General features: G+C 41.9%; 1 protein-coding gene across 14 annotated transcripts in view; it reads left to right on the plus strand.

Moving 5' to 3' along the window:
- The window catches only part of TUBGCP3 (tubulin gamma complex component 3), a 95,030-nt gene that overhangs the window by 25,419 nt on the left and 45,047 nt on the right, over positions 1-24,564 (plus strand). For all 14 annotated transcript variants that reach the window (XR_014789236.1, XR_014789240.1, XR_014789241.1 and 11 more), the window contains 10 exons: positions 1,058-1,176; positions 2,070-2,195; positions 3,920-3,988; positions 6,763-6,895; positions 8,711-8,877; positions 11,303-11,413; positions 12,007-12,115; positions 13,782-13,971; positions 18,099-18,234; positions 24,040-24,108. Coding sequence is in view for 8 of the 14 variants with exons in the window: in XM_084844615.1 (XP_084700741.1) it covers positions 1,058-1,176; positions 2,070-2,195; positions 3,920-3,988; positions 6,763-6,895; positions 8,711-8,877; positions 11,303-11,413; positions 12,007-12,115; positions 13,782-13,971; positions 18,099-18,234; positions 24,040-24,108 (1,229 nt within the window). In the remaining 6 variants the exon portion in view is untranslated. The remainder of the gene's footprint in view (positions 1-1,057; positions 1,177-2,069; positions 2,196-3,919; positions 3,989-6,762; positions 6,896-8,710; positions 8,878-11,302; positions 11,414-12,006; positions 12,116-13,781; positions 13,972-18,098; positions 18,235-24,039; positions 24,109-24,564) is intronic.

Genomic DNA, 24,564 nt, shown 5'->3' on the forward strand with positions numbered 1-24,564 from the left:
TTAGTGTGTAATCAAGAAAGAACAAAAGAGCCATCTGATAAGGAGAGGAAAACAAGGAGTCCATTAAGGCGTGTCCGTTTTCCAATAAGTAAGGATAAATGTACATCAAGCCTGAGTAGTTCTGTTTGGGGAAAAAAAGTTAGAGGATTGGCAGGAAAATGCAATGACAGATGGCCAGTCCTTGAAAATATTGTTGTAAAGCCCCTCCCAAGTGACATGAGCCACTTGTTGAACACCCCCCACACCAGTGCCCCAATTTAATCAGTGGTGGTGTGCTGGGGTGTAATGTCAGTTGCCTCAGACAAGCATGGAAGATATGCATATGGAAGCATCCTGCCCTCGGGGCCACTAGTAGATAAAATGGAGAGGAGGAGGATAATGTAAGCCGCCTTGGGTTCCTTGCAAGAAGAAAGAAGGCGGGGTATAAATGCAATAAATAAATAAATAAATAAATAAACAGTTGCATACTACTAGCTGCAAGTTATTAAAAGTGGCTCAAAGCTATAATGCAGGGATGAGCAACTTTTGGCCTTCCAGGTGTTTTGGCTCCCAGCTTCCATCATTCCTCACCATTGGCTATGCTTTGCTCAGCCTGGTGGGAGTGGTAGGCCAAAACATCTGGAGGGCCATGCGTTTGCTGTATAAGGTTGGTATGTTTGCATAAATGTGGTGGCTATTTTCTTGCAGGGATAAATAAATATTTGGGAACTTAGATATGACTTCCTCGGAATTGTTGACTTGATTTTAGATTTTAATAGTAAAATAATTTACTATTGGTTGTGCAGCTATTTGCTGATTAACTTTAAGACTGCAGTTCTATACACATTTACCTTGGAGTAAACTTCATTGAACTCACTGGGGCATCCTTTTAACTAACAGTGCAATGCTATGCATGTCTATTCAGAAGTAAGTCCCATTGGGTTCAATGGGGCTTACTCCCAAGTACTCCCAATGTATAGGATTGCAGCCTAAAAGTGGCTAGGGTTGGGCCAATAAAATGACAAAATTGACTTTCAAATATTCTGCAAGTGTATTAATAATGTTTTTCTCTTTTCAGGCTCTGTTGAAATAACTGAGGCATATCTTGTGAGAGACATTTTATACGTCTTCCAGGGGATAGATGGCAAAATCATTAAAATGTTCAATTCAGAAAATTGTTACAAAGTAGATGGAAAGGTACTGTTTTATGTAGTTAGGAAGTTTTATATAGTTAGATGAAACTTCAGTATGCATATTCTTTTTAATATACTTTCTGCCAATAGTTTTAATGGATTCAACTTCCACGCTGAGGCTGTCTCTGTAGCTCCAGCTCGGGACTTCATGGCCTCCATGACAACCATGGGGCTGTCTCAATTTGTCATTGGCCCAACATATGAAGCAGGGCATACCCTTGACTTGGTTTTTGCTCCAAGCTGTGAGATGAGTAATCTGAAAATTGGGGGGGGGGGGGGTCCAAGTAACCCCATTGTCGTGCTCAGAATGTTTCCTGGTGATATTTGAACTCATGCTGAGCTCAATTTCCCTCTACTTCCCTCCTGCATTCAGGTGGTCTGCCCCAGGAGACTGATGGAATCCAATGGATTTCTGAATGCTCTTGGGGATTTCCCAGTGGAGAAAGTTGGTGATCCAGCCAAGGCCCTATCCTCTCTGTGGAACAGTGAGATGTGGAGGGCCATCGACTCGATTGCACCTGAGTGCAATCACAAGGACCTGCTATATCTGACATTCTCAAATATAGTAGTGCAGGATAGAGGTGGAAAATCAATTCTAGTGTTGACATACTAGATGTATAGTGGATATCGGAATGTCTGACAAAAGTACCCCTTGCTTTGTATTATATACCTGTGAGGCAAAAGAAATTCCCACCATTCTGCCCCTTGTTTATTAAAAACTGCTTAAGAGAACATCTTTTCTATAGAATTATGGGGGCCATGATCAACACTTTGCCAGATCAAAGGGGGAAATTGGATTTATAGTCTAGCTTGCTCTTTGAGGCGTCTTTCGTGCTACACTTTTCAATACAAGTGTTACAATTGATTTTTTTCAGCATTTGTTCCTTAATACTTTAGGTGAGCCTTTCCAAGTCTCTGAGAGATACTACAAGCAGGCTTGCTGAGTTAGGGTGGCTGCACAATAAAATAAGGAAGTATACCGACCAGAGGAGCATGGATCGTGCTTTTGGATTAGTGGGCCAGGTATGTGAGCAAAATACAGAAGTCTTCAGCATTGTTTGTTTTTCTGTTTGATGGGTTATATTATCGGTGTGGTGTGGGTGTGGGTGTGGGATAGGAAATCTGTTTATAATTACAGGAAATATCAAGCAAGCACTCTGGTTAGATTTGCTAAATCTTTTCTCCTTACTCTCATAATTGGGAACAGCTTATGAGCTTTAAAAGTAGCCAGTAGTAAGTAGTCAGCTTTAAAAATGTAAAGAAAATTGTATCAATAGCATTATGGTATGTCTTGGCAGAGATATATGTTACCATGTGTTTAAAGCTTTAAATGTTAATCCAAAGCATAAATGTTGATCCCCCAGTGTACTTGAAGCTGACATTATCGGCTGATATTCTAAAGCCTCCTTCAATATGTGTTACATATGCCACTGGCCCTTCCCCCAACATTGTGCACCTCCCCTGATGTCTGTGCATTGAGCGGGGATGTCTGAAGAAGGGAATCCTGCATGTGAACACTTCTGCACACGTAGGCTTTCCCTCTTCAGATGTCTGTGCTCAATGTGCTGATGCTAGGGGACAGGCGCAGACGCAAACGAAGTTGGTATTTCATCCTGCATTCAGCTCTTAATAAATGCTTTTTTCAAAAGTTATTAATGGGAAACCATTCTCTAACTATATGGCACTTATGTGCATTGTCACCCCTCAGAAAAAAACAACAATCAGTTTTGTGTACTATTGTGTGTATTCGTGTCACAGTGATCTTCAAAGGGACATGTCCACCTGAGTGTTTGGATTGCACCCTACACTTCTAAAATTCTTTTTTGTTACCCAATTAAATGTTCACCTTGAGTCCCACTTCCTTTGATGCTGTTGTGGATGGCAGGTTTTGGATGATATAGAATGCAATACGCTGAGGCTGGTTCATATGTTATCGAGAAATGTGGAAATGAGAAATGCAAGTGACTCGTACTGCGACTTTCCTTTGCTTCTATGGTAACGTGTGAAGTGGGACTTGCTGCTGGATTCTGCAGCAATACAGCAGAGATGAGGAAAGGAGAAATGTCAAGGAGAACAATTTCTGCACTTTGTTTCCATTTCTTTGTAACACATGAACTGCCTCCCCCAGCTTTCTTTGTGGTTTGGCACTGGATTTAAATCAGAATATTGAAGTTGCTGTGTTTTCTTTGTTTGCCTGTTGTGACCTTTTAATGCAACTGCCAAAATGTGGTGTGTGCATGTTTTTTAAACATCGGGTGAGATTTTAATGGAAATATTTTACTTAAGTTCAGTGTGGCAGTTTTTGTGACAGCTTTCTTATTAAACTTATTTGTTTCATTGACTTTGCACAGTTTTTCTCATTTGGTTTGTGTTTGTAATCCCTTTTGTGTGTATGAGTGCAGGCTACTTCCTATTTGTATACTTCTGGAAACCTTTTTAATGAGTGATCATGGGTATCTCTTAGTGGCAAATACTATCTTAACTCTTGAAGAGTTTTGATTTACAAGTTACAATCCAGGATGTGTTCGGTGGTTCTTTACACTATTTTCTTTCCTGAAACAAAGCCCATCATGCCACATCAGAGTGTTTTTGTAAATCCTCTGGTATTTCAAAAGGTGACTTGCTGTGAGCTTGTTCAAAGACAAAGCATCAGCTGCCAGATTGCAGGCAAGCAAGCCCTTCAGAGCTCTCTGAAATGTGGCTGTTGCGTATGAACTCTGTTCACTCATTCTGTTCTTGTCTTATAGAGTTTTTGTGCTGCCTTAAACCAGGAACTCAAAGAATACTACAGGCTACTATCTGTTTTACACTCACAGGTAAATGAATATTTCTGTTTCTTGCCTGAGTCCACCAAATTAATAAAATTTGTCTTTAAACTGTTTCCATCTGTTACAAGCTTGTAAATAGCCACTCATCTGTGGTGAATAAGAATTCCTTCCAAGAAAGCAAATTGTTATAACCTCAGTCCCCCCCCCCCCCGTCCTTTTTTTCCCAAGCTGTAGATGTGCCACAGGTTTCTCACACTGTTATGCATGGGTAGATGGACATGTATGTTTTGTGGACTTATTTGCACGTCCACTGTATAATACTTTCCTAGTATCTAGCTAATAGGAGACAGGTATAAAATTGAATTGAAATTGTACTGGTTTGACAAAAACTGTCGAAGCTATTTTATGGTGCACCTCTACAAGGGATTTTCATTCAGAATCCTTCCTCTGTCATGAATGATTTCCTGTTGATTTGCTTTTTAATTTCTTTTTAAAATATAGCTCTTTGCATTTCTGTCTCCTTTCTTTATATGTTTTCATGAACGCCAGTACTAATATTTCTATGAAGTTTCACCCTAAGCATTTTTAAATGTAAAAAGGGGGCAAAGAAATAACATTTTGCTGCCTCCATTCAATCATCCATGTGCCACCCAGTGGAGCTTTTCAGGGTCATCCATGGTCTATTACATGCAGGCCCTGAGGAGACTGTAGACCCATCTGAGGCCCGCTGTAATTCATTGCTAGGCACTTCCAGGATAAAATCTCTTGCATCCGCTGGGACTTAGACACCAGTCTTACAGCAGGTGAATCTAGTGAGGTGTCCAGAGCAAAGCTTTGTCCAGTTCTCTTGGATGAGTTTCAGTTGGTAGAGCTTGAGGATGTTGACAAGGTGCTTGGACTGGTTCGTGCAACCACTTCCGTATTAGTTCTTTGCCCCTCTTGGCTTATAAAAACTGGCAGGGAATGAACAGTTGGCTGGGCCAGGGAGGTGATAAATGCCTCCTTGCTAGAGGGAGAGTGGTCCCAGGCTGCCTCAAAGAGGTGGTGGTGAGACCACTCTTAAAGAAAGCTTCCTGGACCTGGAAAATCTTAATAATTTTAGGCCAGTGGCAAATGTTCCTTTCACGGGTAAGGTTCTTGAGCGTGTGGTTGCCAACCAGCTCCAGACACTCATGTATGAGACTGATTATCTAGATCCATTTCAGTTGGGGTTCAGGCTGGGTTTTGGCATGGAAACAGCCTTGGTCACCTTGTTTGATGACCTTTGTTGGGAAAGAGAGAGAAGGAGTGTGACCTTGTTGATTCTCCTTGATCTCTTGGCGGCTTTCAATACCATCAACCATGGTATCCTAGGACAATCGTCTGAGGTGGGGGTGGGAGGCATTGTGCTGCAGTGGTTTTGCTTCTACTTGGATGGTTGGCTCCAGAAGGTGGTACTTGGGGGAATATTACTCGGCCCTGTGGATTCTCCGGTATGGGGTTTGGCAGGGGTTGGTTTTGTCCCCCCATGTTGTTCAACATTTGCATGAAACCATTGCGGTTGAGTGCGGTCATCCAGAGTTGTGAAGTATGTTGTCATCAGTATGTTGATGACACACAGCTCTATGTCTCCTTTTCATCTTCTTCAGGTGAGGCTGTGGATGTGCTAAATCAGTGCCTGGGTGCGACAATGGACTGAATGAGGGCTAATAAACTGAAACTCAATCCAGACAAGACTGAGATGCTGTTAGTGGGTTGTTCTCCTGATTGGACGGAGGGTGCTCAGCGTGTTCTGGATGGGGTTGCACTCCCCCTGAAGGAGCAGGTTTGTAGCTTGGGGGTCCTCCTGGAGCTATATTTGTCACTTGAGGCTCAAGTAGCCTCAGTAGCACGGAGTGGCTTCTACCAACTTCGGTTGGTGGCCCAGCTATGCCCCTATCTGGACAGGGGTAATCTGGCTTCAGTTGCTTATGTTCTGGTAACCTCCAAATTAGAGTACTGAAATGCACTCTACATGGGGCTGCCTTTGAAGCTGGTTCGGAAGCTGCAGCTTGTGTGAAATGCGGCAGCCAGACTGATAACAGGGACCAGAAGGTCTGAACATATTAGACCGATTCTGGCCCACTTCCACTGACTGCCTATATGCTTCTGATCCCAATTCAAAGTGCTGGTTTTGACCTATAAAGCCCTACACGGCTCGGGACCACAGTACCTGACAGAACGCCTCTCTCAGCATAAACTGACCTGCACACTATGCTCTACATCTAAGGCCCTCCTCCAGGAGCCTTCTCCAAGGGAGGCTTGGAGGGTGACAACAAGGGAGAGGGCTTTCTTGGTGGTGGTTCCCCCCGTTTATGGAATAATCCCCCTGAGGAGGCCCACCTAGCACCAACATTGTCATCTTTTCAGTGCCAGGTTAAAACTGCCCTTTTCTCTCAGGCATTTAGCAGCATATAATGAGTCTCTTGCTGGTTGTTGTTGTTGTGTGTCTTGTTCTATGTTATTATGTGAATGGTTTTATATTTTATATAAAGAATTTTAATGGTTTTTAATTTTTGTGAACCGCCCAGAGAGCTTTGGCTATGAGCTGGTATAGAAATATAATAAATGAAAAATGAATTAATTAAAAAATGAAAACATATTGGGTATGGGTAATACTTGAGATAAAAAAGCAAAGCTCATATTAAAGGAAAGCATGGCGGGGTTTGTTCTTGACTGAGGTTGCAATCCTAGACCCACTTACCTGAGAGTAAACCTCATTGAGTTCAGTGGGAATTACTTCTGAATGGACATGTGTAGATTGCACTATAAACCCTCTTTTTCATCTTCCATTGTCGTCTTAGTTGCAGGTAGAAGATGATCAAGGTGTGAATTTGGGGATTGAGAGCAGTTTAACGCTTCGCCGTCTCTTAGTCTGGACATATGATCCTAAGATAAGATTGAAGACTCTTGCAGCACTTGTTGATCACTGTCAAGGTCTGTCAACAGAATGTTTACAACTGCATATGGGGTGAAAATGAATGCTAAGGAGTTCCTGTTTGAAAGGTGATTTGTCAAACACTAACCTGTTAATAGCTCTGAAAAATGCAGAGTTGGATTATTCTAAGGGCATTTGTATAGCAATATCTTTCCAGTGGATATATATTGCTGAGTTAAAACTGTTCATTGGTAGTGCTGACTGACAAGCAGACATTTTTGTTTTTGTTAAGAGCTGTAATAGACAGATGCTGCTCATTATGGTTTAAGAGACTGGGAGTGGCCTGTGGAATTGCATGCATTCTGCCCTTTTCCCTCTGGCCTTAACCATAAGAGCCTGGCTACTTGTTATGGCGGCTCACATGGGAGCTGCCAGATTTGTGTTTGGAACTCCCACTCATAACTGTCCCTGTAGATAGGCATGGATAGAAAAGACTGAAGCATTGGTTCACCTTTGCCTTTCCCTGCCATCCTGGGAAGTAGAGAGCCTAGTCTGTCAAACTCACAGCAGCAGCTTTTCATCAGGGTGAACAATGCCCCTGGTCAGCAGGTACAATGCCCTAATTTATGAACTTGCTATATTGAGGCAGAATTGTATGTTTTATATTGTACACCACTTTGGGAAGACCACAGTCTTGAAAGGCAGCTAAGAAATGCCTTAAATAAGAAAAAGTAAATAAGAACTCCTTCCCTCTGGAGAAACCTATTGCTGGTGGTAGGGAGGTCGCATGCCTGCTCCTGACCTGATAACCATGGTTGAGGGCTGGGAAGCATTATATGCATTGAGGGGTCAGCGGGGCTCGCCGTCTCTTACCCAGCATCCATCAGACCCGCCACAGCTTTGCCAGGGTGCCCTGCACCCTTCCAAACACTGGGCTGAAGGAGGTCAGCTCTGCCAGGGCAGCTGCAAGTGGCAGCGGCACAAATGAATAGCAGCGCCAGCTGGCATGTGCTTCAGACTTGTGTTATGGGATTCACCTGGAAGAGGGAGCGGGTGAAGAAGATCAGAGGAAAAGCAGGCTGGCACAAGATAAAAAGGGGGGAAAGGAGATAGGTGGGGAGGAGGTAGAAAAGAGATGGGGAGACGAACAGAGGCACGAGCCAGGAGGGAGGAATGACTTTTTTTTTTTTTACCTGGGAAATGCCAACCTCTGCTCCTCAGGAGCCACTTAAATTTTTGGGGAGAGAAGAGACCTATCTCTCTTCCTACGTTGCCCCTTTAGGAGCAAGCTCCAAACAGGCTTCAACAAACTGCCCAAGGCTGGAGGAGTTAGTGTTTTCTCAAGGAAAGGCACCATGGAGAAACACCAGGGCAGGATTTAGCAGCTGTGGGTTTAGCACTGTTTCTTCTCATGCTTTTGGCAGAGACAAACTGTGCAGGGATTATTTACCTGCCCAGTGTCAGTCTATGCAGTAGGTGAACGTGGAGACAATTCTCCTAATAAAGAAGCTATTCCACAATTGTTTTATGTTCTGTTCGGAGACTACCAGTGTTGTAACTAGGAGAGTCTTTCTTATCAAACCTTTGAGCTAAAGCCTATTTCTAGATACTGTGTCTCTGATGGAGTGAATTGACCAAGGTGGTTTTGATGTGCCTTTGCCACAAGACTTGCTCACGCATGTGCACTATTTACTACAAAAACATTGAAGTCATCCCAATTCTTAATGCATTAAACTCACAATCTTCTTCAAATGTCTATTCTGCTTTGGAATGAAACCTTACGTATGGCAAATCCACAGATGTAGCACTAGTTTACTAGGCAGGTGAGAGAGAATGTATGTTGAAACTCCTCTTTGTGTGCCTTGTTTCCCCAGGAAGAAAAGGTGGTGAACTTGCATCTGCTGTTCATGCCTACAGTAAAACAGGGGACCCCTACATGAGATCCCTGGTGCAGCATATTCTTGGCCTGGTGTCACATCCTGTCTTGAATTTCCTTTATCGTTGGATTTATGATGGGGAGCTAGAGGATACATACCATGAAGTAAGTTATAGAAATGTTTTACTAAAGTGAGGTCCACTTCCCACTTCCTGTAAAACTAAAACCACTTTTCTAAGTGAAAATTGTATACTGTACCTGTACTACAGAAATGTACAACTAGGAGGAAAAGGCTGGCATTTACCCTGAAAATAGATTTTCATGTGAAGAATTCATACACACTTTTTATTTAGACACAATGGCCATGATCCAGAGAGCCATGTGACTAGTTCTGTGTGCACAGTTCTTTGTCAAACAGCAGGCTAGCATGCCAGTTAGTACACCATAATTAGAGCTTGTTTTATTTAATTTTTAAACGTTCCAACATTTCTTACTGGCCTGATCTCAAAAGGTTGCTGAAGCAGCAATAAGCATTCAGGACAGGAGGTACCAGCTGATGGTGCAGTGTAATGAATCATGATGTTACATCAATGTTGCATTCCTGTGCCAATTTATATCTTGAAAATCAGAGCCAGATAAAGATTTGAGCTGTGACTTTAGCTTATGTCAATGCCAAACTGTAGGGGAATGATTTTTAGGTGGCCATTTTCTTCTATACTGCTTTCTGCATAAGTGAGATCTGTTATTTCTCTTTAAACTTCTTTGTAACTTTTATTAGTAAAATAAACTTCCATGAGATGTATAAATCCCATCAGGTGAAAACCCCAAGAACACTCGACTATAGTGAATATATTCCAGTGAACGTGACCCCTACAATACGCTTGTCATATAGTGCCTTTGGGGGAGGGGGAAAAGGGGGGTTAATTACACTGGGGCAAATGAAAATGTGGGTTTCCCTCCTCATATTATAGCAGTTATCCTCTGGGACATTGATTGCCTTTGTAAACAAGCTCTTAATTTCTTCCTAAGAAAATCACCCTTTTTATCTGTTGCTTGGAAGGCCTTGGCATTTGTTCATCAGTTAGATTGTACCATGATTTCCCATTTCTCCTGTAGTTCTTTCTATACTAGATATAATAACAAAACTCAAAGAACCTTGAACGGGTAAAGTGAATCAATAAAATAATTATATTGCAATTATGTTCTGACCTTGGTTTCCTTCGCCCTTCCCAAGATCTCTTTTTCACAGGATTAATTATAAAATTCTCTTCTCGCTCTTTGTATTTTTTTACTACATGTTTTCTAAATACATTAATTGCATGTTACTTTGCCCTGGGTTATAAAATGAGGGCTTTTATAACTCCCAAAGATGATTGAATTGTCTGATGGATTTTAAAATTATATTTTTCTCATTAATGCGCCATGCCAGTTACCAAGGGAGGGGAATTGCTGTAATAAACTTTAGAAACTGATCTTTAAAATGTCCATTATATCTACTTTCCTGGGTAAGATTTTTAAAAATAATATTCATGAGGTAATATTGCTTGCTGGTCTGGTTGTCGTGTTCCTTAGAAGGGCCTGTTCAGGCAATACTACCTTTCACCTCTTTCCCAGAGCCTCTGTGTATGGCAGGCACATAAGGTCCTGGTCTCAGGCTTTTGGGTACCTTACCTACATATACAACAAAACATCTGAATTGGGAGACGCCACATTTATTTGTATGTGGGATACATCCGAACATTGCTTTCAAGCAGGATCTGGTTCATGGGATCAGGGAGATTGTGCATTTAAATAAAGAAAATATATCCTAGCTGAGAAACTACGCTGTAGGTGTGGTGAAGATGGTGGAGAAGGACACATACTGGCATGTGAGTGACTCCTGATCTCACTGGGTTGGACCCAGACTTAGTCATATTTGGAGTAGACGCATTAAAATGAGTGGGCCTTAGGTTAGTCACAGCTAACAAGTGTTATTAATTTTACTGGGTCTACTCTAAATATGATTAAATGTGGATCCAACTCACTGTGTGCAGATTAGTGGTGGGCAACATGTGGCCCATGGGCTGAATGTGCCCCCCCCCCCCCCATAATAGCTTTTAAGGTTAGGCTTATCTGTGGTAAATATTAGGTGACTTTTCTTATACAGGTAAACTCAAAGACTTGCACATTCCCAGTGGGATTCTCCCCCCCCCCCCCGTTTCTCTATGGAAGTAATGATTCTCTCTCTCTCTCTGCCTTGTAATGCCAGAGAGTGTTAGATTCTGAATCAGCAAGTTGGCTTCTGCAACAATGAGAGCGATAAACTCATTAGTAAAAGCTGAAATAGCACACAGATTGCCTTCGCTCCTTCTTGTTTTCAGTTACTATATAACTGATGGGTTTTTAAAAATACCTGCCTTGAGTCCTGTAGTACTGAACTGTGCCCAAAGATTATGGTTCTAGCCGTGACAGTATATTTCTGACTAGACTGCAAGTATGTGTGTGTGTTATACATAAAATACTATATATTTGTGTTTTTTAAAATACATATGATTGAATATACATAATATTTATGATTCCTTAAAAATTACATCTTTTGTTTTGCCTGCAGTTCTTTGTAGCTTCAGATCCCACAGTGAAAACAGATCGGTTGTGGCATGACAAATACACACTGAGGAAATCAATGATTCCTTCATTTATTACAATGGATCACTCAAGAAAGGTATGAAGAAAAGTGGTAATTTTTTGTTTGTGATTATTTTAGAATGGCCCCTTACAGCTTTCTTAACTGTCATAGAAGTGTAAAGAAGGGCACTTGTTGTTTAGACCATGGTCCGATGCAGACCAGACTTGTGTATGAATGTTACCACATAGGCAAAAAAGGGGCACAGTGAAATAGGTTTCAGACAAATAGCCCTTTTCTTATGACAAATGGTGAAGTCATCCAATTGATCTTGCCATCCATGTTGGCAAAATGCCCACTACTGTGACCTATGTCTGCCATGAGCACCCATCATGGCTACAGTGAACACTGTCATCTGCCTTTACTCTCCTTTGATCTAGCAGAATATTTCGAATATATGATTTAGTCTGAAAATTACAGCTGGAGTGCATGGCAGTTCTTTTGGATATGATTTGGAAATGCTGGTGAAAGTAATGGCTAGCACTTGAAAGCAAGTGGTGTGTGCTTATTACTGTATGTTGGTTTGTAGGCTCTATCTTAGTAAGTGAAGTATACTTGCTGAAAATGTATCGCTCCTACTTATAAAACCTTTTAGAAAATAACTTCTGAAAATGCCTTACATTTATATTTAGGTTCTCCTAATAGGAAAATCCATAAACTTCTTGCATCAGGTTTGTCATGACCAAAGTCCATCATCCAAGATGATAGCTGTGGCCAAATCTGCAGAGTCTCCAAGGGATGGTATGAAATTAAAACAAGATTACTGTAGCAATATGTATTGTAAAAATGTCACTTAATAGAATATCCACATTTGTTGTACAGAAGTGATAATTAAGGTTACTGTAGAGGTACCACAGTAGCTTTGATTCTGACCTTGTTGATTTTTCAAATTATAGTTACCTGACACTGTACAATGGTGTAGAAAGCGTGGGGTCTTTGTGGGAGGAAGGGTGTCTCGGGCACATGCATTTAGCACGTTATGTTTCCAGGCTACTTTTGCTGTTATTTTGGCAGCTTGTTGGGAAATTGTGGATGTGTGCAGGAAGTGTAGTCCTAATGGGGGAAGAAGCGATAGTTATGTGCAAACCCCCTGCATTGTGTTGTACCATCTTGGGGGTGGGGGAAGAGGACTGTTTCCTCACTTCTGGTTTTGTGCTGAACCCGAAACATGGAGTGCTCCCGTGTGAACTTGCCTAAATGGAACATGACGTTTTTGGTGTAAATGGTAATTTCCCTGTTGCTATTGCTCTAGTCCAGCTGTAGTTATGCTTTGGTGCATATGACTAATGGCTCCAGATGGAGATATGCAGTTCAATGGGGTCAAATGTGACATTTACATGTGATTAGCTGCACAGGCAAATCTTGCTAATTGGATTGGGGCCTATATATACTGTTTATGAAATAGCAATGTATATAGTGAATTAAGGCTTCACAGAGCAGAATATCAAATTGGCTAGATATTTTCTAGCCTTAGCTACATTAATTAATCAGCTTAAAAGTGAGATCAATAAAATTACTTTAAACAGTGTAAGGGTTTTTTTTCCCCCTCCCACAGGGTTAAGATAGCTTAGGCTTCATTGTAGTCATGTTCTTAGGCTGCTATCTTGTGCACATTTAACTTGGGGTAAGCCCTATTGTGCACAGTGGCACTTACTTCTGAGTAAGCATCCATAGGATTGCTCTGCACATCCTAGCCATCTCTTTGTGATACTTTTTCAACAGAGGAAAAAGAACTCCATGCTGGGTAATTTCTGTCCCAGGCATCTAATAAAAAGGAATTATCTCTGAATAACTAAAAGTACATGTTTACTAGCTCTGCCTAACTAAGTAGTAGATTTACAGTATACATTTAAGTATAGTATAGCATTCTTGTTATTTAGTACAGGATTCTTTTCCACCTCTTCTACAATGGACTATAACTAGACTTGAATATGTGCTTTATATAAGTATGCAGCACAATCCTGTGCATGGTTACTTGGAAGTAAGCCCCAGTGTCTTACTCCAAAGATAATATGCATAGATTGCCGACTTAATCTTCTCTTTAGATTTTTCATATGAATTTGTGCAAAATTCTGTATTACAAAAATATATTTTTTATTTATATTTATTTTAAAAAATAAATCAGACAGTTTAAGAATACAAAGTAGTTACTATAGCCTTTCTAGAATATTTGATTTAAGGATAGGGAAGATATTTAGTTATGAAAAGTTGCATATAAGCCCACATCAAATGCATACATATCCTCTTCCATTCCCCATCAAGTGATGACAGTGTACTTGAAAGAACAGTTAATTTTACAGAACTCAAATCTATTGTGTTGAGTGGTGAAGTTTATTAATTGTATGCTGCTTTTGTGTAAGAAAAATAGAAAAGAAATGTAAAAACCGTTTTTTTCCCCTTATAACAGCTGCTGAAATGTTCACAGACTTGGAAAATGCATTTCAGGGAAAAATAGATGCTGCATATTTTGAGACAAGCAAATACTTGCTAGATGTTCTTAATAAAAAGTACAATTTATTGGAGCACATGCAGGCCATGAGGCGCTACTTACTTCTTGGTCAAGGAGATTTTATCAGGCACTTAATGGATTTGCTAAAGTAAGTGAATATAGATTGTAATATTATTGAATTTAAACACTTCTACTGGAGTAAAACATTGACTGAAATCCAAAACAGAGTTTTAGTAACCCTGTGGTACAGCAATACAACTTACTATTAAAATACAATTTTAATGCTTCTATAGTATGTTCAGTGGGACTTACATAGTATGTTCAATTTGCATTGTTTTAGAGTCAGTATTGAGTAACCCAGAGTTGTTTGCCTTTTTTTAAAAAAAACTTTCATACTAGGCTTGCTCACACAACTAAAAAGCCCATTGTGCTATATTTAAGTCACAGTGGGTTGTGGTGCATGTCAGTGGCCATTTTGAATATTTAGGCCACAGCATTGGCTTGTCGTATCGTCTGAACCTGGGGACCATGAGTTACAATATGTGAGGGTTAACCCTTCTTACATAGCCATAGGTTCTGTGTGGGTTGTTTAACCTGCGCATAATCTATGGCCCTTGGGTTCGGTGAACACGGCAAGCTGCAGTTTGAATATTCAGGATGGCCATGATGAGCTGTGGCGATTGTGCAGACCTGGTTGTTATGTAATGTTTGGTCCTTTCAGAGTCTAGGTAGAACAGAATTGCTAGATGTTGAAAAACTGTTCTGTTCTCTCACTTTAAATTGTACTGAGAGTCTTGAATTGTCCATATGATATTAACAGTGCAATCCTATGCATGTTTGCTCAGATTTAAGCCACACTGACCCAGTCCATATGTAATGGTAGTTGTGGGTTAATCCACAAATTGCTGAAATCTAGCAAGAGAGTGTGTTGGCTCTGGTGTGCTTATCGCTTCCACTTTCAATTAGCAACCTACGATCACCGCTGTTTATAAGTTGTTAGTGTGATGTCTGAACCCGGACAATCTAATAGCACAGTTCTGTGCATCTCTACTCAGAAGTACATTCTATTGAAGTCAGTGGGATTTACTTCTGAGTAGACATTCATATTGCATTATTAATCTTATAATCCTTTACATTCCTAATGGTCACAAACTTAATGGCTACAAATACCGCAGAATTAGATTTTACACACACACACAGAACAGATGGAATGTATCACTTGAATTCTTCAGCACCTGACATGGTTAGTAGCATCAGTCACAACTTTTAAAAGACTGCTAATGGCCTTGTTCACATGTAAGTACAACCCATCATTTTAAAAACCAATCGGTTGTTGTGCCACCTCTTCTGCTTTACTACACAACCCACGATTGGTTCCTTCATAGGTTGTGCAGTATGATGCACAAACCTGGACTGCTAGGTTGTTTAGGGGTGAAACAAGCCAGCGGTTAACCCATCAACAAACCATGGGTTATTACATATGAATCAGATAATTGATTCAGCTCTTTTCTCAGGCTTGCCCTGATTGATTCCTCCTCTCTGTCTTCTCCCCTCTCCCTTTCCCTTTCTGTTGCATCTTGGACTTACTAGATTGTGAATGTGGGGGTAAAGATTCCCATTATTTTTATATTTAGACAGTGCCTTGCAGTTCTTTTAAGACCACAATATGCAGGCTACTAAATACAACCAAGCCTTGGAGAGCAGTGGGCTGCTAGATACATTTATGTTCTGTGCAGAGCAGACATTCTGTTTTTGTATGCGAGTTGTGTGTGTAGGTGGCAGCAGGTCCCACACCCTCTGCATGCCTGACCTCTTTGTACTGGTCAAATGTATGCACGGTGGTTTGGCACACAGGTGCTCCAGTCACACTGAAGGAGTCTCTGTGCATATATTCAGCCAATGCGTGCAGTCAGGGAGGTGAAGCCTGCTATCGCAACTGCAACCTCCCTCCAAGCACATGTATGAAAAAGAATGTCTAAATGGGATTTATTTGAAATAATTTATGTTTGTGGTGACAACTAGGTGTATGGCAGGGTGCTTGGCACCAAAACCAGCTAGCTAGGGCCAGTAAAAGGCAGGCCTCGAGACTGTATCTGGGGGTCTCCTCCTGCAAGTGAGAGAGGTGATAGATCATGCCCATTGTTTTTGAACAATAATGGGCATTTCATATAGCTAATAATAAAAATAGATTTGAAGTTGATACCATGCATTACAACGCAAAGCTAACCATCAACTTTTAGTTCTTTGTGTCACATGTAGGCTATAGGCTCATCTAAAAGCATTAGAAACATCATAAACTAAGAAATTAAGCTTCACTTTGGCTTGAGCTATTTAGCAGTTGCTGCCACTGAATAATATTTTGATCAACAGAAGGTGAAGACTGCCCTTTGATGAATGTACCAAAATATATTTATTTTTAATGTGCACTTAGATTTACAGCTTTTAAACTCCTGGATCCTGTACTTAACTTCAGCACCCCCTTCTGTCTCCCTTTGGTGCCAGTATTTTTTTAAAACATCTTGGGTTTTCCCTTGGGATGGAGTTTCAAAAATATAATGGCAGGCTTCCTACATGCCACATTCCTTTCCCTTCCATAATGCGAATTTTTTTTTCATTACAAAAGATTCCATTTACTTGCCAGACATCAAAGAGATGTCTGTTTGTCCAAGAATTGAATTGATGTAACATCTCTGCACTAAAGTGCAGTAGAATAATGATGAGGCATGGAATCAGTAAAACATCTGGTGTGTCAAGCAACGAAGACTCAGGCTTTAGTGGAAAGAAATACCTTTTGACATGGAATTTTAATTTACTATTTCAAGTTTGAGAATATTACAGTGTTGACCTCTCCATTTTCTAATGCAAAAGCACAATTGTCCAGTCTTTGTTGAAAGAATTTAAACTGAAGAACCCAAAATGCTTGTTAGAACTCAGAGAGACTCTGCTTTCATGTTTTTTAAAAAGATGTTTGAGAACTCAGGGTTGCTGAGAAGATCTTGAAAATGTAACGTTGGTCTAAACAGGGTTTCTCAAATATGTAGACAGTGTAGCTGTTCTGGATCTGAAGTCATTCTTTCATCAATTGCCCCCCCCCACACACACACTCACTCACTCACTCACATAAGAATAGTTATCAACACTGGCCAAAAGAGAAGACACATTTTCACAAAGATTAGCCAAGTTTACTACTGCAGGTCCTTTAGAAAGGGAGCAAAAGAAAAATATAACCAGAAACTGTTGCCTCCAGTCTGAAAGGATATTATTCAGACTAGATTTCAGCACTGCAATACTACTGGCTTGAGTGAAACGTGATCTTGGACCTTTGTGAAGAAGACATCCCCTTTATTGTGGGTTTAGTGTTGACCATGAGTGTACTAACCCACATCTTGTGCACCTGGAAAAGCTGTATGAATTGGCTCTGTTGTAGAAAAGGGCTGTTACTAAGGGATGTGACACAACTTTAGTGTCATGCTGCGAAATCTGGTCCCTGGAATTGGGCCCAAACTCCCTGGTTTGGTTTCAGACTCTTATTCAGATTTGGAGGCAGGGCGAGAAGCCCAGCCAAAACCGGGGTGGGGTGGGGTGGGAGAATTCCCCAAGGCTATCCAGGAGTCAGGGATGAATCTTCCCAGGGGCTTATCGAACAGAAGCTCAGGTTCAGAGGCTATCATCCCCTCCCTGTGGGAACTAACTCTTTCTCAGAGGAGGAGGGAGCACTGGAAGTGAGAGATGCCAGAGTTCAGTGCAGAGTTAAGTAGGAGGAGTTGAGAGGAGGTGGGAGGCAGTCTGCTAGAGTGGCTGCCTGTCAGAAGTTGGGTCAGGAGGATCCTCCCTGAAAGAGGAGCTGGGTAAAAGTCTGGGCACCACAGGAAACCATCCATTTTTGTTGATGGGCAACTGCCTTGCTTTGTTTAGCCCATTAGGCATAATGCTGCAGGTGTGAAGAGGTGTTATTAACTGAATAAAGGTTTTGTGGATTGCATAGCAAACGTCTCTGTTGCTGCACTACTCGGCAGGAGAGCTTAGCAATCCCTGACACTGGCTGTCATAGAATGGGAATTTGTGTGTGGGGGGTTTATGTGGAAATCCGCATATTGCATATTTATAAGTACACAAACATTTTTAGTAGTTCATGATCTAGAAAGGGTAAACTATTCACAAATGTGTGGGCTGAAAATATATTGCATAGGTCTATTGTACCTGCATTTGGATGTCAGCTGAGCTATTATGTACATTGCATATCTGTCCTTTTAAAATCTTACTTTATAATTTTAGGCCGGAGCTTGCAAGACCAGCTACCACTTTATATCAGCATAATCTGACAGGAATCCTTGAAACAGCTGTCAGGGCAACTAATGCACAGTTTGATAATCCTGAGATTCTTAAACGCTTGGATGTCAGACTTTTGGAGGTATTTTTGACCCATGTTAATGTCTTATGAATGTTTGTTTATAATTTTAAAAAAGTAGCTCAAATTTAGCTCTGAGACCAGCATCAGAAAACAGTATCATCTTTGTATGTGGAATCATTATTTTCTTACCTGCAAATGTAGGTCTTAATTGTTCCTCATGGTCTCTGTGCAACACACTTATGGGCTCTGTGCCTGTGCAGACTCCTGTTCAAGAACATTCTGTAGCTAAGGAATGTTGATGGAAACCTGCTTCCCCCATCCCACTGCACATGCCCAGTGGGCTTGTTCCCACAGTTCCCTTGAGGCTGCCAAACACAGCCTCAAAACCAAGGAACCCAGTACTGTGAAAAGAGAAGGCACTGAGGAGGGGATGGTGGGTGGGTTGTGTGAATGCACAGATGATCACTCGAAGAACCACAGTTAAAGGAAAGGAACTGTTTTTCTTCTTTGGTGTCTCTGTGCATCCCACATATGGTTGACTAGCAAGCTGACTTATCAGAGGAGTATCAGTGCTCTTCTGTAGAACAGATGACCACAGCTTGACCAGAGGATCAGCTAACATCCACCCTGTAATGTCTTATTGAAGTCTATGGTTTCCACCAGTAGCACTGTGGCACAAGTCAGAAAGGGGAATTCCCTGAGCAAAGGCCACCAAAGTAGACAGAGCCCTGGTAGAATGGGCTCCAATCCATCTGACAGCAGCAGACCCACTAGCTCATAAGCCAACTTGATGACCTGCACAACTGGTGATGAAAGGAGTTGAGATGACGCAGGCAGTCTTTTGCGAGGTCCCTCATAACAGAGAAGCAGATGAGGCACTTTGCAGAAAACCTCTGTATGAGACTTGTAGAAAGCCAGCACCCGCCAGGTAAATTTAGTCCAGTGTTGATAAGAGATGAAAAAAAGGCTGCTAAAACAATGCCCTGATTCAGGTGAAAATCTGAAACAACTTTACAAAGGAAGGCCAAGTCTGGAGGCAGCACCACTGCCTTTATGAAAAGTCATGTAATGAGGGTCCACCTGTAGTGTACAGAGTTCACTAGACTGAGCTGAAGTCACTGCCAGGAGGAAAGCTGGCTTCCACGTCAGTAAGTGCATATCGAATGGCTTTGCTTTTCGAGCCTTCAGGACTACAGACAGTCTCCATGTTGGAGTAGGTTTCTGAACCTGGGGTGTGAGGTTACGAATGCCCCACAAAAATTGCTTAACCAGAGGGGCAGAAAAAAATGAGACCCTGTCAGTCGTAATGTGGGTCGCCGATACTGTGGCTAGATAAACCTTAAGGGAACATCCTGACAATCCTTTTTCCTGAAGTGAGAGAAGGAACTTCAAAACACAGTGCAAGTGGCACTGAACTGGATTGAACCCATGAAGAACAGCAAAAGCAGTGAACGATTTCTACTTCGCCGCATATGATTCATGGGTAGGTGGCTTCCTTGCCTCTTTGAGAACCCATTTGATGTCTTCGGGAATTTGGACTGTATTCCCATTCACTGAATCCTCCGGGCTGTCGTGCAAAGTGTGGTGGAATCCGGATGGCAAATTCGGCCTGGTGAGTAGACCGAGGGAAGTCTGAGGTACTTCTCAGAGGAAAGCTGAGTGAGAAACATGTACCAAGGCTGCCTTGGCCACCATGTGGTGAACTACTCTCATTATCCATCCTGATTTTGGCTAGGACTCTTATCAGCAGTGGGGAAGGAGGAAAAGTATATAGAAGTAGTCCCCTCTGCAGGTACAGGAACATGTCCCCCAATGAATCTAGATAGATGCCCACCCTGCTACTAAAGCAGTGGCATTGAGTGTTCACCACCTTGGCAAACAGCTCCACCTCTGGCTTGCCCAACTTTCAGAACAAGCTGCGGGTGACTGACCCGGCCACTGTCTGACTCAGAGAGAGAGTCCAACTCAAATCGTGGCTAGAACATTGTCCTCCCCAGCGACATGAACTGCCACTAGTGTGATGTGTCATGGAATGCACCAGTGGAAAATCTCCAGAGCCAGCTCCAGTAGGGCTCTTGACCAAGTACAGATCTTGTTGTACAGATCAGGACCACAGCAGGAGGGCAGAATGTTAAAAGCCCCCCGCCCCCTCCCAGAACAAACTTCTGAGTAAGAAACAAGTGACGGAGCACATGGTTTGCATGCAGAACATCCCAGGTTCAGTCTGCAGACTCTCCAAGGAGGCTGAGGAAAGAATCCTGCCTGGAACCCTGGAGAGCAGCTGCCAGTCAGCATCGACAGTACCAGGCTGGATGGACCAAGGTTCTGACTCAGAAGGAGGCAGCTTCCTATGTTCCAAGCTAGCTATGAAAAGCGATGTTTAATTTGATCCTCAGTGTGCTCACATAACTGAGATAATTGCAAATTGTTCTCCTGTTTACCCCTGCACCAACTTTCCTCTCCTTCCTCTGTTGTCTCCCCTGTATCCATTTCTGCTGCAAGCAGGGACAGCGCTACTATTAGGCAGAGTAAGGCAGCCGCCTCAGGCAGCTGATCTTGGGTATTATGAAAGGACAGGAAATAGTTGATTTATTCTTACTGTATTTTTACTGCCAACAAAGGGGAGAGAGCTTTGTGGGATTTGCTGCCTCAAGTGCCAAAATAACTTGACCAGTGTTGGGTACTATGTACCATGATGTAAAGCCTCGAGAGCACCCATTTGTTTCACCTCAGGCAGAAAAATGTCTTGGACCAGCTCTGTAAAACCCCATGCTTATCAATGGAAATAACAACAACAACAATAAAAACAGATGTTTATAGTCATCCTGGTACTAGAGATGTGAAGGCCTGGGGGGTATACCCTCCCTCCTGAGATTTTTGGAAAATGGGCGGGGGGAACAGTTTCTCCCCCAAATTTTCTGGGTCCCCCCCCCCCCAGCCTTTGCATCTCTATCCCATACACACCTCAAAAAGCCAGTTTTTGCTGGCTTCCCCTCAGAAGTGTATGTACATGGAAATAAACAGCTGTTACTCACTCATTATGTCCATCATTCTTTTCCTGACACAAATAATGTAAAACACTGTATCAAAACAACCCCCTAATATTTAAATTGGCTCTGTATGTTTTGGGTAGGGCCTTCTCCATGAGGATAAACTTTCTTTCCAGCATTGGGCTCAGTTTGTGTTTCCAGTAGTCATGCTGTTACTGGTGTGTTTTTACATTCAGGCCTGACCATGAGAAATTGCTATTGTCCATTATCATGCTGAACTATCAGGACTCCCTGTGTCTTCTTCTCAAAGAAATTAGCTCACAATGAGAAGCCAACTGGGACATGATGAGAAATTGCCTACCTCTATCTGCCCCTTGTTGTTCAAATAGTGGGCAGTGGATGTGTTGTCTGGTGCAATTTGAGCAGTGCAGCCCTTCCGCTCCATATTGAAAGCCACCAAGGCCTTTAGGACAGTGAGAAGCTCCAGAAGATTGATAAGACACTGAGAATTGTCTCTGGATCAATGCCCCTGAACTTGGAGGGTACAACGATGTCCTTCCCAGTCTGTTGTGGATTATCTGGGAAGGCAAGGGCTGATAGAACGGAGCACCATCCTGAAGATTGGAGCTGACGGTCCACCAGTTGAGGGAGGAAGCAGTGGTCTGCAGTAGAAGCAAATTTATCTGTCTAGGATCCCTCTCTGGGTTGAAGGACTGAATGAGTCAATTCTGTAGCAACCACATTTGAAATTGGGTGAAATTCACAACTGTGGTAGTAGCTGCCATGAGATGAAGAAGTCTCTGGACTGAAGCAGCAATAGGCCTCTGCATTCGAGAGACCTTTAGCAGTAAGGTGCATCAGGGTCTCTGCTCTGTTGTTTGGCAGAAAGGGTCGACCTGTGATGGAATCCAGAATCATTCCAATGTGTTGGATATGTTGAGAGGGGAACATGTGGGACTTTTCAGTACTAATGTAGAGGCCTAGCTTATGACACAGGTAATGCACAGTGGATGTTGCATACAAGATCCTTCTTGGTCTGTGCTGCAAGAAGGCAATCATCTATATAATTGTAGTTGGAAATGCCTTGCAGACGAAGGTTGGCTGCAACCACGACCATGCATTTGGTAAACACTCTGGGCACCAGTGGTAGATTGAGCGGCAGCACCCAGAACTAGAAGACATCTCTGCCTATAGCAAATGAAGGAAATGATGGTACAGTTCTGCAATTGTTATACAAAAATAGGCATCCATCAGGTCCAGAGACATGAATCAATTGCCCTTCCAGAACAAAGAAAGTTTATTGGAGAGCATAGCCATTCAAAGTCATTCGGGGGGTGATACAGAGGTTCATCTCTCTGTGGTCCAGGATCGGGCGGAGGTCCCCATGCCATTTCAGTACCATGAAGTACCAAGAACAGAAATTGCTCCGAATGTCCCAGTCCAAACTGTTTCTATAACTTCCTTCTCTAGGAGGTTCTGAAGTAGAGCAGTGATCCAGACTTTGTAGGGAGAAGGAAGTTGAACTCAGTCTTGTAACTTCTTTGGATGATGGACAGAACTCAAGAGTCAGCTGTTATGTCTCACCATTCTGGAAGATAAGGAAGAATATGGGCGCTGAAAAGGAGAAAAACGGGTGTCTTGGGGGTAGGCATCCAAAGGAAGTCACAGTCTATGCTGCTGCTTGTTATTTGGTTTCCTATGAGTGTTGCAGGATTTGGATGGTCGGAACAAACTTTTAGAGCCTTGAGTAGAGGATGGCTTGTATGATTGCCCAGTGAGTGAGTATGAGGACTGTGTATAGGCAGTATTCCTAGACCACTGGCAAGGACAATACGAAGGGGGCTGTTGCCCAAGACCCAAACGCCTCACATTATTCTTGGCTTTCTGAACTGTATCCATTGCGTCATCAGTTTTTGCATTAAAACAGACCCTCACCAATGGCAAGTCTTTGATGCAGGACCATGCTTCTTGTAAAAATTCTGCCGACCACAGCCACATATATCAGCAGAGGGTGATGGATCTAACTTTTGAATCTCAATCTGCTGTATGGCAACAAGATTCGAGCAGGCTTGTGCTTATCCTCTGGAAGGTGTTCAGAAAGGGTGCCTACCTTCTCCCAGAGGAAAAGCTGGTCCCGTGACATAGCTGCTTGCAACCTGAAGGTCAAGAATGCCGGAGAAGATTCCCAACGAGGCTGCCAAAAAAGCAGTTGAAAGAGAACTGAATGAACGAGTGGTAACAAGCCCATTGGGCATGAGCAGTGGGATGATGGGGGCGGGGTCCCGCCAAAATTCCTTAGCTATAGAAGGTTCCTAAATGGGACTCTGCGGAGGCGCAATTACAGTGAAGCAACCCGTTCGTACTTCTCCGAAAATGCCCTTAGATAAATGTTACTCATTAGTCAGTTATAGATAGTTACACTCCTGTGTACAATAGTAAAAACTAAGGCTCCAATCCAGTATAGAGTTAAGCATGCTTAAGCCCACTGGTTTCAATGGGCTTTAAGTGTGCTTAACTCTGTGTTGCACTGTGGCCTGAAGTTATAGCACTGTTGAATTTATTCTGACCCTTTGAAAGGCCTGCTATACTAGTCAACTGAGTGTTTAGAGAGGGTGTCACTTTCTCAGGCACATATGTGCCCTTCTCTGCTTGCTTGAATCTAGAATGCCCACAGTCAGAGACTGCATACTGGATCTCCCTTACTAATAAACAGGTGTCATCTCCCTTCTTGAGACTTGCACTGGTAATAAGGTAGGGTGATAAAGTAGCATTTGAGCAGGTTCATTGCTAATTGCTGGATTATAATTATAATTTGGAAAACAGTTAATAAACAATGTATACAATGTGGTTAAATGCTGATACTATGTTTTTAAAGGTATCTCCTGGTGATACAGGTTGGGATGTTTTCAGCTTAGACTATCATGTTGATGGACCAATTGCAACGGTAAGGATATATATTTAAGTTTGTCGATTTCTCCTCCCCCCCTCAGTTCACTAAATACTTTGTTATTAAAATAGCCTTTGTACTTTTTAGAAATGCATGATTAAAGAGACTGCTTTGTATCTTGGATGTACCCATTGTATTAAGAGTACAGCCAAAATCTCAATTTTCTTAAATTATTAATGAGTGTTTAAAATGCTACATTTTAAGACTTTCATTATTTGAAATAAATAATTCATTTGTTCTGTCGGAGATTTTAGAAAGTACTTAATAAATGGATTTTCATTTTCATCCATTATTCTGAAACTGTAGCAACTAATTTGGGATAATTTGCAAGAACTGTAAAATGTATTTTAGGGGAACCTATTTGTACTCTTTAAATAAAATCTGATATGTAGTATTCATTAAAACAGATGAGAAAATAGCAGCACCATTATTCAAAATGCTTTTAATATATGT

Source organism: Heloderma suspectum, chromosome 3 (genome assembly GCF_057233095.1).
Source record: "Heloderma suspectum isolate Gila_16-S chromosome 3, 16-S_ref, whole genome shotgun sequence".
Taxonomy (NCBI): domain Eukaryota; kingdom Metazoa; phylum Chordata; class Lepidosauria; order Squamata; family Helodermatidae; genus Heloderma; species Heloderma suspectum.